Consider the following 15,154-nt stretch of genomic DNA (forward strand, 5'->3'; position numbering starts at 1 on the left):
CAAATGCATCACATTTTATATAAGGTGCACCTCGTCCTAGGTATGAGTTATAAGTGAATAGGCAACATTTGTCGCAAAAAAAAAAACAAACACAAGACTTTGTATTGCAGGTAACAATTTCTGCAGGCAAACATAATTCGGTCCGAGTTCCTGAGAGTTGACGACTTGCGTCAACGTGAAGATAATCAGCTCTCCCGCCTCATAGGCTTCTCCGATAAGTCGTGAGAATGGTAACTTTAGTGCCGAATTTCTTAAAATTTGTGTTCACAACGCACCAACTACCTCACATTTCTCAGAAGGTACTAACGTTAGGAGAATGACATAAATCGTTGACAACCCAGTTCTGCTCTCATATTGACATAGTCTCTCATAAGATGTGCACTCGTCAAAATTCTGCTGGATCATTCCAGTTGAACTGAATCTCGTCTTAACTTCACCTTATTCGCTAGTTTCCAACGGGATGCATGTGACTTTTTTTGGCTCCATAGCCTTTTCTGAACTAGTTGAAATTGAATCTTTCTCCATCGAGCATTCTCGACGGAGCGAACGTCTGTCAACCGAGGTACGGGCTGCTGACTTCCTCTGTCCTTGTAAATACAGCTACTATTGTAGGTGTACTTCGTAGGTTCCTAGCATCCTCAGAAAGTGGTGGTTAATTCACGATGAGAGTGACGTATCCAAAAGAAGTCTAGGCGTTTACAGCGGAAAACATAACTTCTCTTTGCATATAATCGAGAATCACTAGTGTTTAGAGTGTATTTGCTTGAACAAAAGTTACTTGTTCATGACATGTTTTCTTATTTTTCGATAGAATTTATGTTTGCGAGCATTTTGTGGCGAAATTTTGGATCTTTTGCGAATTCACAAATAAAATGAATCTTATTGGCACCATTCGAGCACGATTTTATACCTCTAAATGTTCGTTTAAGTACACATTTGCTGTTCTTCATAGCCGTATAAATAAAAGAAGCTGTCATCCAATTCTTTCATAGGAAGCTAACTCTTCCGCTTCCAACAGTACTCCTGCAATGATCAAATTTCTTGCTATAACAACTATCTGCGTTGTTTTAACGCATGCAAGACGAATCAGTTGGCAAGACGAAGGTAGGTGAATTAATACTGACCAGGTTAGTAGTGGACCTGAAAACTATCCATTTCCGTAAGGATTCTCAAAAATAAAAATCGATCACTTTACCAGCAACTTCCACTGAAAAGAAGCATTAAGTGAATTTTGCAGCAGCAACAGAATGTCTTCTTCTTCAAATAATTTTTTGTTTTGGAAACAACTCGAAAACCGAGAAAGCAAGATAGACTCCCTTTATGTCTACTCTAAAGGAGGGGAATCTAAAAAAACCTCTTTTCCAGTCTATGTTTAGGTTTGCTGGAGCATTGCGGAGTGAGAAGAATCTACTAGGTGAAGTTAACAGAACTGGGGACTTACTCACTTAATCGGCGGACGGGTACTCGGTGTCGATACGGAGTCTCGAGTGAATCCCTAACGGCCCTACCCCTAACGCCGAGTAACCCTATTACCTTCAAGTCGACAATGTAGGCGATTCAGGTGGTACCAACACCGGGGCGGTTTCCTTCATCTTCGTCGATTTTCACTTTTTCATGGTGTGCGAAGCATCGTGTCTCGCGTGAACTTCATATTCACACGGAGTGACCGAGTTGCCCTCCAGTCGACGATGTTCGGCAGTTCAGCATATCGAAGTGGAGAGTTGGTACCAGAGGATTCCAGGATTCTAGGTATTTGATCTATTTGGCTTGGACTTTGGAGTGTGAGTTGGAATGCAGCAGATATTTGCAATATCTGAACAGCTTCTGCCCGTGCAAGCTGTGCTGCTCATACCTGCCTAGTATTGGGTACTCAAATACCTGACTGCATCTAGTGGACACAGGGTCACCGCGAGCAGGTACCAATGGTACTCGCATACGTGGCCACAACCGTACTGGTGTATACTGCAGTCAGAATTTCACGAAATATAGACGGTCATTTGCAACCTGTGGGGGTTTTTCGACTTTTGATCTCTAGCATCTTCAATTTGAGTATTTTCTTTGAGTTTTGAGTTTTTGGAGCAAGAGTGCTGCTTATGTGGAATGCACTTAATTTGGATAGTAAATTAAAAGGTATATTTATTATTTTTAGTATCCCTTTAAAACAACAGCGATGTCATGATTGATTTTAATGATACCACGGAAAATGCTTCTAAAACTCCATTTCCATTATGCATCCTGGTAATTTTTTTTTCAGATTTCGATGCCTCCTATCGACCTCGCAATCTAAAAATTCTATCACGTATAAATGGACTGTACGATGAGGAACGCGACTATGGTGAAATGAGTACGTAGATTTTCCACCTCCTTCAAGTTTGTTTTTGACGTCTAAATCCGCGAAGAACATTCTAGTCACTTATATATAGATAACCTGTTTCTTTCGCTGAGAAGGGTGGGAAAATAACGGTATCGATTTAAATCGAAAAAATATTGCCAGTTCACAGTATATATTTTTCTATGATATTGACTATGAACTAAGTAGCCTTTCTTAAGCTGAACGAGGACTGGGAAGTCTTTTTACCCCTAGGTCAATGGGGAGACAAACGTTAAGTGAGTCTCCAGTCTCTTATTTTATAAATAAATTCTATTCATCTATCTATCTTTCTTCTTTCCTTTTCGATATTTTAGATTTCCTGAAACGCATGCACTATCTTAATGGTCTCTAGAACTTCTTTAATTGCTTTACTTGCAGAGTGGAACAGGATCGGTTCGTTATCTCCGGCAAGAATAGGTGAGAAAATGACGTCCGTGTTCACTTAAAAAAAAAACCCTGCTCGAAAAAAAGCAATTTCATGCCAGAGCGGGGAGAAATCGCAGACTCCCCCTTGTCTATGTGGAGGATTTTTTTCTTAATCCACTACGGCTTTGCAACCGCATACTTTACATGTGACCAATGATCACTAATAGTATATCTGTCTAATCGCTCTCCTTACATAAAAAAATTAGAAAATTAAAAAAAAAATTTGATTAATCAATGAAGGGTGGCTCTCCTACAGTGTTGTGTACAGCACGATTTTTTTAGGTCGACTCAGGTCGCGTCGCCAGAGACGTCGTAATAGATTGGGACGGAATAGAAAGTACAGATGGGAAGGCGAGGATGAAACGGGTATGCAACGTCCATATACTTGAAATCTACATAAACTAGAAGAAAAACATAAGATTTGAGTCCTGCAGCTGTTACAAATCCCATTTTTGAAGGATTTTCCCCAACTAAAGATATGTAGAATTGTAGCGACAAGCACATTTATTCGCATACGAAAATTTTTTCTGTCAGAGAAAGAGCAGTTGAAAGGTGTATTTTTTTTCAGATATGCAAATTCCAGACTATCCACGACCGATGAAAAGAAATCGAAGTGAGTTTATTGTTAAGTTTTAATAAGTAAGTTCAAGTATAACTATTTTACCAAATTCGAGATGTTCTTGAGATTTAATCAACTGGATGTTCTCAGGTAAGCTTCGGGTGACTGTCAGCTCCATTTCTGATGCGAGACCTATATCATTCTCTTCACTTTATCTTCTTTTAAAGGCATCCTCACGAATCTGAGGTGGTACGGATTTCAGGTGGAGTATTCTTATAGGGGATAGTAGATTATGGAGAGGAGGGTGATTCCGTCCATTTCTTCCTAATTGTCGTAAAAAAAACGGCCCGGAAAATACGGCTTCGGCATTCTGGCGCACTATCCTTTTCTACAGGGTGTTCGACTGCAGCGCGCCAGCCTTGTGCGGCGCCGCATCTTTTGAGTGGTTTTTTAGGGCAATTAGGAAGAAACGGACGGAATCACCCTCGTCACCATAATCTACTATCCCGTACAAGAATACTCCACCTGAAATCCGTACCACCTCAGATTCGTAGAGTGCCTTTAATTGCCTTTAATTGCGCTTCCTCGTCTCCATGCCGTTCTTTCCACAGCCTAGTCTTTCCACAGCCTATGAATGATGCAAATTTGGACATAAAAAGCGAAGAATTCTCTTAACGTAGAATAGCTACTGGTCATCAGCGTCACCAACCAGCAAATCACTTGCGAGTTATTGCACAAGGGATTCTATAAAATTTGCCCACAGCAGCAGAATACTGTAGGCTACATTGGGCCACAGCTACGTATGGAGGTTCCTCGTTACCAATCTTGTCCCAACTTTCCTACTTGCCCCTGGACCTGACTCAATTGAGTAGTTAACTAAAACCAAGCACCAAGCACGAATTCTCGTGTCTGGTTGTAAACTGCGTGAATTCTCAAGGACTAATGGAACGATATCGTTTGGCGAATCCTCGCAAATTCTCCACCATGAACGGAGAGGAAGACGATGAAGGCCGAGGTATGTGAGTTTTCCACAATTAAAATTTATATGTGAAGACAAATACATCGGTTGAAAGGAAACTCTTATGTAATGTTGTATGATTTTTTAGAGCGAAGGTGGAGGTATCGAAAGAGATATCGTCCTAGATTCTTGGGACGGAATAGAAAGTTTAGATGGGAAGAAGAGGATGAAACGGGTATGCTTACTTTATTACTTAGATACCTAGATGGCCCATCTTCACTGAACGTGCGTGCCCCAGCATCTTTTCCACTCGTTTCGTTCTCTCGCCACCGTCATCCATGATGTTCTCAAGTTTCGTGAGTGGCGTTGACGAGGTCCTTGAGCGGTATCAAGCTGAGCTCTCAGCTGGTCTATCCGTTTAACGAACACGTCACCCCATCTCGTTGGCGGTCTCCCTCGAGGGCGTTTAGCATCTCTTGGGGCCCACTCTAGCCTTTGATTCAGTCTATCTATCGTCGATTCTGCTCATGCTGTGAACGGCCCATCTATGTTTTGCTTTCGATACATAATCCGCTGGGTCGCGAAGACAGGACATTCCTCTTAAGTCAGAGCTGCGTAGACCGGCTAAGTGTTGTGTGCGCCGGTTAAACTTCAGAAGACATCTCTCAAGGGCTCTGTGGGTAGTAAGTAGGTTCCTAGACATTACAGCGGTGTCTGCCCAGATCTCCGCTGCGTAATAGAGCGCTGGAAGAACTGTCGAGTCGAATAGATGGGCAGGAAGATCTTGGTCCGTCAGTTGGTCTTCCCTGACGGCTGCGAATGCTGCCCATGCTGCTCTCATTCTTCTATTCAGTTCCTTCAAGTCGTTTTCCATGTTCATAGAACGTCCGAGGTATACGTATGGCGAAGTTTCCACGACTTGGGAGCCTTCAAGTTGTACTCCTCCGTCCTCGCAGTAGGCGTTCTTCATGAACTGTGTCTTCTTTCTGTTTATTCGTAGTCCTATTCTCTTTCCGGTTTCGTTCACTTCGTTGAGCATCGTTTCTGCTTTATTGGTACTGCTCGAAAAGAGAACGATGTCGTCCGCGAAACGAAGGTTTGAGAGAAATCTTCCATCAATACGTATGCCCCTTTCTTCCCAGGAAAGTGACTTCATTTTCCATTGCATTGCAGCCGTGAACAGCTTCGCCGATATAGTATCGCCTTGTCGTACCCCCTTTCCAATGGGTATGGTGAGAGGGTCGGTGGAAAAGCCGTATTCTAGTCGTGCATCGATCGCAGCAATTGGCTTATGGCCTCACATGCGAAGCGTCCACACATTCATAGACCAGCGCTGACAGTATTGCATTCGTTTCTACGCTGTCGAAGGCTTTCTCATAGTCGACGAAGGTTAGAACAAGGGGCAGGCGGTATTCCTCTATGACCCTTGACGCAGTGTGGATGTGGTCCAAGCAGCTGAACCCTGACGGAATCCAGCTTGTTCTTGAGGCTGGGCTTCATCCAGCGTCGCGTGAACACTTTGTATAAAGCGCTCAGCAAGCATATCGAACGGTAGTTCCGAAGGTCCTTTCGGTCACCTTTCTTATGGACAAGAACTCGCGATGTCTTCCACTGGTCTGGGATCCTTTCTTTCTGAAGGTGGGATGTCATGTGCGTTGCTAAGATTACATGAAGCAGATCGCCACCAGCCCGAAGAAAGTCTGCTGATATAAAATCAGGTCCGGGGGCTGTGCCAGGTTTCATGCTCTTGACGGCGACTCATACTTCGGAAGGGAGAATCCGTGGTGGAGCTTCACCAGTGGGGATGATTGGGCTTGACACAGGAGTTGATGAACGGAAAAGGTTCGAGTAGAACCTCTCCGTAATGATTTCCATCTCACGACGAGAAGACGGGCGAGTCCCATCTTCGCTCAGTAAGGCTGCTAGCGGAATATTATATTTGCGGAGATCCCTGCGGCACTTCTTTAGACTCGCTCTTCTTACTGCTTCCAGAATCTTCTTCTGCATGTATTTCAAAAGATCCTCCTGCAACGCTTGGTGGTCTTCGAAATTCGATCCAAGTTTGTCGTGCCCTGCTTCGAGGCACGGTCAGCACAGGTTCGTAATCCTCTGAGCAGCATTTCGTAGTCCACGTTTGGGTCCTCTTCGATGTGCCAGTGACCTTGGGATAAGGAGTCCTCAAGTACGTATACTCAAGTCGTGGACGACTTCTTTTCTCCTTCGTTGCCTATAACAGATGTTCTTTTCTATCGTGTGGCTAAGTCGTATTTTTTGCACGAAGGAGACGGTGATCAGAAGTATGCGGTTGATCTCCGCACGAGTCGCGCCATTGGGCGATCCCCATGTCCACCGACGATGATCTTTTTCACGAAAAGAGAGTTTCCATGAAAGAGGCGAGCGACGGACAGCAGCCCAGAAAAACGATTTTCGTTTTCATTCCAGTCCTCTATCCCAAATCTTCGGCTTCTCGCCTTCTTCTTCCTCATCTGTACCTTTTCCTAGTTTTGCTTTGGAATCACTGACCACGAATTTTTCGTTGCAAACCATTTCCTCCAGCTCCTCATAAAACGCAACAAATTCGGATTCTTCAGCTGCTGATTTTGGTGGATATCAGTTGATGATGCTGATGCTTTTTTCGCGCAGAGGCCGGAGGCGAAGAATGGTCAGATGAAGCGATAAGATCTCGTGAGTATCAATAAGATGGACGACAGATGGGTGCACAACAAAACCAACACCTCCTACATTTCGTGACGGAACCTTCTCTCCACGAATGACGAGTGTACCGTCATTCATCTGCCGTACGTCCTTCATCTCCTTCTGCACTTGGTCTCCTGCAGAGCAATCCCGTAAAATTTGATACGCTCTTCAGCTCCGAGAAGCAGGTCAGCGTCTGTGGAAACTGTTCTCGCGTTGTAAATACACAGTCTGAGACAGTCTCCATGGCGAGTCGTGCGTGTGTCGCCTTGGTCCAGAGTCAATGACGTCCTGAGCAACCTGAGATTTGATCGCCTCTCATCGGTCGCCATACCGTCCGAAGTCTGAGACGGCAGGGCCCAGTGTGCAGGGAACTTAGGCAGTGAATATGCTGGAGTGGCAAAACGACTTTTCCTCAAACTAAGCAGCCCTGCCACGGCGAGCTTAGCTTTCACCACAGGCCGTCGCCCAACCTATATGGATCAGGGAGCAACCTTGCAACATCTTGCAAAGGTAGCGAATCTTAGCAGTGGTTTACTCTTAGCTAGGCTTGCGATTCCGTGAAGTCGGAATGTCGGATGTGTCGAACTCCTTCTCAGCCTGGGAGACCCTGCCGGTGGACGAACCTCCGCTGTGCATCGTAGTTCGACGCCCAGAGTCACCTCCACGCCACTATGAGGCGGTTAACCGTTGTGGGTTGTTAAACTTGTTACAGGAATATGTAAGCTTGCACTGAAAGAAGGTCTCTGTTACAAAGACGTCGGTTGAAAGGAAACTCTCACGTATTGTTGTGTGATTTTTCAGAGCGACCGCGGAGGTATCGAAAGAGATATCGTCCTAGGTTATTGGGACGGAATAGAAAGTACAGATGGGAAGACGCCGATGAAAATGGTATCCAACTTCCATATACTTGAAATCTAGAATAACTAGAAGAAAAACATAAGACTTGAGACTACATCTTGCCAATAAAGCACCTGCTACAAATCCCATTACTTGCCGGATTTTCTAAGTGAAGAAAATTTCTAGAATTGTATCGACAAGCATATTTATTTGCAACTAATTTTTTTAGATATCGAAGTGCCGTTCAGTCCTGAAGTGAAGAGAAAAATTGAGTTTATTATTCAGCTTTAATTTTCAATTACTTATCCAGCCGTAGGAAAGTACGAATTCTCGCCCCAAGTTGTGCACTATGTGAATTTTCCAGGGAGAATGGATCTAGGTCGTGTGAAGAATCGTCGCAGATTCTCTTTCATGGACGTAGAAGAAGATGATGACGATCAAAGTATGTGGCCTTCCTACGTTTGTAACATATGGGTGAAATGAAAGATGATGGGAAGAAATTCCAAGGAAATATTTGGCAAGTAGGGCGTATTTTTGACAAATTTTATCTGTTATGAATTCTCTTAATGGGGAAAAGGAAAATTTTGGCGTCCAAAAAATCTGGGTGAAGAAGAGGGTTTCGGTCATGCTTAGGAAACATTCTTTAATGATGAGAAAGCTACCCCGTGGTTACTTCCGACGACAACCGCTAGATGGTGACTTAAGTAAGCTTACCGTTTAGTGTTCAGTATCAAATATTCATAATTCATTGGAGTGAAATGAAAATAAAATTCTTGGAAATCCCCACCGATATTCGAACAACTATTGAACAATAATTTGATGTAAGATCGCTGAGTTCAGGCCCTTTTGATCATTTCACTTATTATTTCCCAATAAAATCTCGGCAAGTATTCTTAGCAAACAGGACCATCAATTGGTGACTAAACCTCGCGTTGCAAGCTTGGTCTTGTTGACCAAATCTTTCCTCTTTAAAACTAGATATTAGAATGTTTCAAATAACTTCATTTGACGATGGAAAAACAAGGAAATCAATGTTACTTCTTTTCATTTACTGAAATTCTATACCGTTGAATTCGATTTATTTTCTGATGCTAGTGTTAGATGAGGTTTACTCTGAAAACACTTATAAATGCCATATGCTCTGAATGTATGCAAACTCACGGAGTGTTTACGTTGTTTTATAGAGAAATAATCACAACGAAATTGAAAGAAGATGGAAATGAGAAAGTGTGAAGGTTCTTGAAACTGTTCTCCTACTCTGTTTCTTCTTCTTAAAAGCAACGTCTGGATATTGAAATGATCGAACACGAAATTGATAGTAACGATGAGGAATAAATAATGGGTTTGGCTGAATAAATTTCCGTATTTTTCCACATTTGCGATTGAACCATCGCTTTAGAATTCTTGTAAAAGATTAATCTCATAGAAAAAGGGGCCAAAATTAAGATAGGACTGCTAACGGACGTTTTTTAGACGATGATCGCTCATTTTGGAGTCAGTGGATGAATCCTTCGAATCCGAGGATAACGTTTTTGCCAGCGGGATCGTAAGCTAATTTATTTATAATACCTAGCACAGCATTAATTATTGACGTAGGCTAAGCTGCGGAGATTCTATTCTACTTGCTTGCTTTGTGACTTTTTGATCTCCTAAAATGATGGAAATTTGGTTTGAAGCATGTTCGAAAAGTAGCTAAGCTGTTCACGTTTTTACCGTTTTGATATTTGCATGTGGACATCACGGCGGATCCTCATTTTCTTTGATCTCAGATTCTTAGATTCCGAGATCTTACAAGCTTTCCTAGGAGAATACTCCGGAATTTTTCACTAGGAATCTTTGGCGTGAGGGCGCATGAGATAACCTGCAATTCTTGGTGGTCGTCACCAGTTTGAAATTCCACTCATTCTAACAAGGGAAAAATGAGAGGAATGGTGAAGACCAAAACTAAACTCATTTTGGTTTTTTTACTATAAACGAACGTGGACCCTCTAACTTCCAGTTATGGCCCTTCCAGGAGGGCAGCAACTCCTTTTCCACTGGCTCTCATGTTTCTCATGCACATTCTTTCACAAAAGCTCAAACATTGAGCCAGAATTCTAGAACAAGTTTTGTTTCACCCACGCTTGAAGTCACATAATGCTGTTCCATCATTTCTTTTTGAAGGATATCTATTCCTTTAGAAGTATCTAAAGAAGTCCGTTTGAGCCTATTCACTGGATTGTTTAGGACATTCAGACGGAGAAGGACATCGATATTCTGAAAACATCTTCATTTTTCTTGAATGTCATGAATTAGCAATAAAAATGATGCATTGCTGCTGATTCGCTTCAAAACGATGATTGAGTACAGATTCGTATCAGAGATCTCATCTTTTAAAGGAATCACCCCACGAATCTGAGGTGATACGGACTTCAGGTGTATTCGTATATGGGGTGGTAGATTATGGAGAGGGGGAGGTGATTCCGTCCATTTCTCCCTGGATCAGTCGAAACGCACAATTCGGGAACGCTGTTTCTTACGAAGTCCTCAATTGCAGTGTGCCACCGTTGTGCCCGCCTGCGATCCGTCCGAATACGTTTTCGGAAATCACAGGCGGGGCGGGGTTGGGCGGAGTGCAAACGTTGCGCATTGCAACATAAGCCGTCATAAGAAACATCATTCCGGGGTCGTCCGTTTTCATTGATACAGGGAGAAACGGGTGGAATCACTCTCTTCCACACAATGACCGCGTGTAAGCATAATCCACCTGAAACCCGTACCACCCCAGATTCGTGGGTCCCAGCAATTATCTTTTAAGATCATTACACCTCTGCATGTTTCTGACTTACACCAGTCAGTAACTGAAGAAAAACGCTTAATGAACAAAGATATGTGTAGTAGGTTTAAAACGACATGCAAGCACGGTGCAGCTGTGCAAGCGGCTGCACTTGAAACGGTTAGGAATGAGGGAGGACACCTTATTCCTAACACCCTTTTTTAAGACATTCAGCCACACACAACACGCGTGTTAGGTTTATTAGGTACGCATTTTAAGCAGGTAACGAGTGGGGGGTGGGGCTGTGAGGACACCCTTATTCCTAACACATTCTTGCTAGGAAATGGTCTGGGGTGAGGAGTGCGGGCCAGTCCCGAAGCACAGCCTCGCCCCCCAAAAAAAGTGTTTCTGTTTGTCGTTTAGGAGTAGCAATAGCTTCTGCCGGAGTTAGCCCAAATCCACATTGTCCAACTGCAAAAGCACAAGAATCACATTGATCTCATGCTCACAGCAAAATTCAGAAATTCATTTCCACTACGACCGATCGTGGCATACGTGATCAATGTTGCACTAGAGAGCTATGGTTGACTAGCAATCTTCTAGCTTATGAACAACCACTTCTAACACATCTTGAATGAGGAGAATAACAAGACTGAAGACGAGGTCAGAAAGATGTTTGGTCACTTGAGTCCTAGTTCTGGTCAATCTGATTGGAGGGAATCGACAAGTTGTCTGAAACGTAGAGTGCAATGATGAATGAATGTCGTCAACTTTTACGTCTAGGCCTACTGACGTCTAAAATATTTGGAATAGAATATCGGCTACTTGCTTGGATTATATGATTTGGTTTGTGCACAGTGGGCAGTGATGCGTTTTATTGCCGTAATCACACCGTCGTCGTAATTATCTGCATTGTTGAGAAGAGTGATTACGCAAACTGTTCCACATGCTTTTCATATCAGGTTGAATTGTTGGTGATCACATTCATACTCCTAAACCACAACATTACCGCTGTGCACTGGTGTGGAGATCTTAACGTCGTCGGTTTTGTGATATTAATGTTTTCTTGTTATGACAACAAGGTTTTCGTGAACTCTATTATTGGCGTGACGTTTCGACAACTTCGTCTTTATCAGAGGCTTCAAAATGGTCCGAGGTATTCGCTGTTACGCATGACCCACTGAACACCTGCTCTCCTCTTCGCAAGCCTCGATATCATTCTAAGTACACTACGCAAAGAACTCTAAAAGGATAACAAACTGACCAATTTCATCGTCTTGCAGGGCTGATGAACCACCGCCTTCCTACATTAGGTTGTCAGGAAAGTCCTGCGATTTTTAAGCTTCAGTTCAAAAGAAGCATATCTCACCTTTGACAAAACTCATAACTGAAATTAAAACCATTAGAAGCAATACACTTTTGCCAACAAGAAACAAGTGCATTTGTTCCAGTATGACAGAATTCTGGAGTTCTAGACGCGGCAGAGTTGTTAATGGTCGTTTCAATGCCTTCTCGGTTCCTGAAGGATTTCTCGCGAAGAAAGTTGTCGAGATGCTTGAAAGAGTGCTAGTCGGTAGGCGAGAGGCCCGGCGAGTATGTTGGGTAGAGGGAGAGATCCGTAGCTCAATTCGTTCAACTTCTGCAAGGCCGATTGTAAGACGTCGAGCGCTGTCATGGAGCAGGATTGATCCCTTTCTGTTTACTAATGCTGGGTACATACGCTGCTGGTTTTGGTGGATTTCGTCGATTTCTTAGCTGTACTTCTCTGTTGTAATCGCTTCCTCCGGATTCAGGAAGCTCTGGTGGATGAGAGATTCTCTGCTGCAGACCACTATACCGTCACCATAACCTTTTTTGGTGCAAATTTGGCTTTGAAATGGGTTGTGGAGCTTCGTAGCGATCCAACCACTGGGCCGAACGTCGTCGATTGTCGTAGAGGATTCACATTTCATCGCAAAATTTGCAAAATCGCAAAATCACAATTTGCTTGGGAAATGAGTCGTTTTTGTTCCGCAGGAGGACTTCAGACGACACCTCAAAACATTCATTCAAATCACCCATTCATCAAGTTTTTTCGACTTCCCAATCTGCAAGCGGTTGGAAAACGTCGTATATGTTACATCTAATTCTTCAGCAAGCTCTCGAACAGTTGTACGTGGGTTCAAGGCTTTGGCCACCGCTGTGGAATTTTTTGAACCAACATAGTACCGTGTTCGTTAGTTATTCTTGGGGTAAACGCATTATTGATATTGGAAGCTGTCTCGTCAGCTTTTCTGCCTAGCTTAAACTGAAACGAAGAAATCGTGCGAATTTGCCCCTTGTCATAGTATACTTGAAGTTCTGAAAAAAAGAACAAAGTAATCTGGGAGCAAAACGAATATAAATACTAGATAGAGCGAAAAACACGCTTTTAAATGGTATATAAAGTCAAAGCATTGTAACAAAATTTTATTTGAATATACGTCATTTAAAACATAGATGTACATAATACAGACTTACATACATATAACACACAAAAACCGCAAGAACTTTCTTGATAACCTAGTAGATTGTCACCCAAAGCGATTGAGATATGCGCATGGTGCAGTATCCTTAAGCACTCATGTCTGGATAGTGTTAAGGGGCTGCATGTTGGACAATCTTACAGCTCACAGAGTCTCTATCTTCGACTTTCAATAAACCTCGGCATAGTGATGCTTCAGTATTTGCTCTCTTTAGTTTGACCGGACACGAGGTTGTTATTAATCTTTATTCGTGGCTAATGTTTTGACGATATCATCCTTCTCCTCGTTCAATTTCACTCTTTTAGGCTCTGAAAGAGTGAAACGTGATTTATCTGATCAAATGCCCAATCCGAGCAACAAAGAGAGTCCTAAGTTTACTGTTGAGTCTCGTAGTCACAAGTAGAAGAAAACATTTTACCTTAGGATCAGATGACTATCCTGCTACTCCTAGATTCCTGAGGGATGACTAGCGCTATCAATTATCAACCTTAAATAAGGTCCTAGTTCCGGCCCAGTGTAGAATCATTCCTCTTTGCGATTCATGTTTGCCCGCTCTCCCTCGGTGAGGATATGGAACGCCTCCAGAGCCTTGCACGCCGCAATAATAGATTCGCACGTCAATATCTTTATCTTAACTCCAAAATTTTCTCCGTTAACACGCCGCATCCTATGACCACATAATGCAGTCGAGTCATGTGATTTCCTTTTGCCGTCCAAGTGTTCCTTAACTCGAACGCCTAGTAGTATAGCTGCTTTTCCTATGTGGAGGAACCAGAACTGCTCCAAAAGAACTAAGTTTCACTCGGAGCAAAGATGACGACCTCAATACACAAGTGTGTAAAGGCATTGATAGTAGCCTTGTTCTTTCATTTCTCTGCGACATACGCAGATTAACCTGCTAATGTTTATTTTTAAACCGACACAGATTTGTGATGGAAGGCTCAAAATATAAGTGGACATTTGCGTGCGAGAGTCATGGCCTTTTTTCGCGTTGCGGTCACTTCCACTGATACCAATCGCTCACTCGCACTCAAACTAAGACTACAAATGCTGTACCTTCACGCTGGAACCCAAGGCCGCTTTAAGTGGCGCTTTCGACGACCACTTGCGCACGTATGGGTTTGGCTGTTCACACTTCCAGAAAAGTCGTTTCGAAAGCTGTTCTTCTGATCGCCCTTCACCATTGTCTTGGGTTTTAACGTAAGTTCGAACGAGATGTCCATTTGCTCATCAGAAACATTCCAAAAATCGGAGCATGAACTGTCAGATTTGGAGGTTGCCCATTTGCCGATATCCTCGCTACTGTCGATATACAGTTAATGGGAGCGTAGAAAGAATTCCATCCTGTGACATGTCGACGAACACAATAATAGCAAGCACTAGAGTTTTTTTTTAATAATTATGGTATTAGTACACTTTTTTTGAAAGTAATGAGAAAAATCAATTTTTAGAACAATGAAGACAATCTGGACGCACTCCTGCTGACAGCCCCGTTGACCTTGGATCGTTCGGTGTATGCACGAAGTGCTAGAACTCGTTCAACCGAAAGCGACATGGGATATCTACTTCGACCTATTCTTGTGTCAGTTATCCGCGGTTCAAGAATGCGGTGTGCTCCTGCTTGTGGATCTCCTGCTACTAGAGCAAGCAGATTCGCAAGTTACTTTAGGTACTGGTCCCCAAACGGCGCTTACAGACTCGAAATTAGCAGAAGGCGTGGCTGAATCCCGAAACGTGGTTAGATGAGATAGTATGTGGGTTTTTGGCTGAGATCTACTGCTCCTCTTAGAAAAACTCTCGACTATAGTCATTTCAAAATGTATTAAAATGAGTGAGCAGGGGGCAATACACGTTCTTTCCCTTTTTGGCATACACTTCCTCTTCCCTCCGTCTCGCTCACAATCACAGTCGTAACGCAGTCACCTGGACACTACCATAATGGGCTGTTGTGTTCACATACAAACAGTCTATCGGTCGTTTAATGAACATGGACATATCTCGATCTCGTAACGCATATTAGGGGCCTAGTGTGTGATTGACTTCAAAG

The 15,154-nt window shown here is 43.0% G+C and overlaps 2 protein-coding genes across 3 annotated transcripts; both read left to right on the forward strand.

Moving 5' to 3' along the window:
- Positions 1 to 1,028: 1,028 nt before the first annotated feature.
- Positions 1,029 to 8,139, forward strand: RB195_015789 (uncharacterized protein; the record flags this gene model as incomplete). 2 transcript variants are annotated; one of them, XM_064206669.1, is made up of 12 exons in its annotated part: positions 1,029 to 1,104; positions 2,255 to 2,344; positions 2,551 to 2,607; positions 2,750 to 2,788; positions 3,080 to 3,163; positions 3,366 to 3,410; positions 4,294 to 4,371; positions 4,463 to 4,549; positions 6,307 to 6,411; positions 7,557 to 7,729; positions 7,813 to 7,899; positions 8,078 to 8,107. In XM_064206669.1, 12 exons carry the CDS (start codon positions 1,029 to 1,031, stop codon positions 8,105 to 8,107), a joined length of 951 nt encoding a protein of 316 aa, XP_064062550.1. The 2 variants fall into 2 exon arrangements, with proteins under 2 accessions (XP_064062550.1, XP_013294038.2); XM_013438584.3 differs by lacking the exons at positions 6,307 to 6,411; positions 7,557 to 7,729 and having other exon boundaries at positions 8,078 to 8,139.
- Positions 8,140 to 12,055: 3,916 nt separating this feature from the next.
- Positions 12,056 to 14,831, forward strand: RB195_015790 (uncharacterized protein; the record flags this gene model as incomplete). The annotated part of the gene is made up of 3 exons (XM_064206670.1): positions 12,056 to 12,196; positions 14,559 to 14,716; positions 14,777 to 14,831. 3 exons carry the CDS (start codon positions 12,056 to 12,058, stop codon positions 14,829 to 14,831), a joined length of 354 nt encoding a protein of 117 aa, XP_064062551.1.
- Positions 14,832 to 15,154: the final 323 nt, after the last annotated feature.

The sequence above is a fragment of the Necator americanus genome, chromosome V (genome assembly GCF_031761385.1).
Source record: "Necator americanus strain Aroian chromosome V, whole genome shotgun sequence".
Taxonomy (NCBI): Eukaryota; Metazoa; Nematoda; class Chromadorea; order Rhabditida; family Ancylostomatidae; genus Necator; species Necator americanus.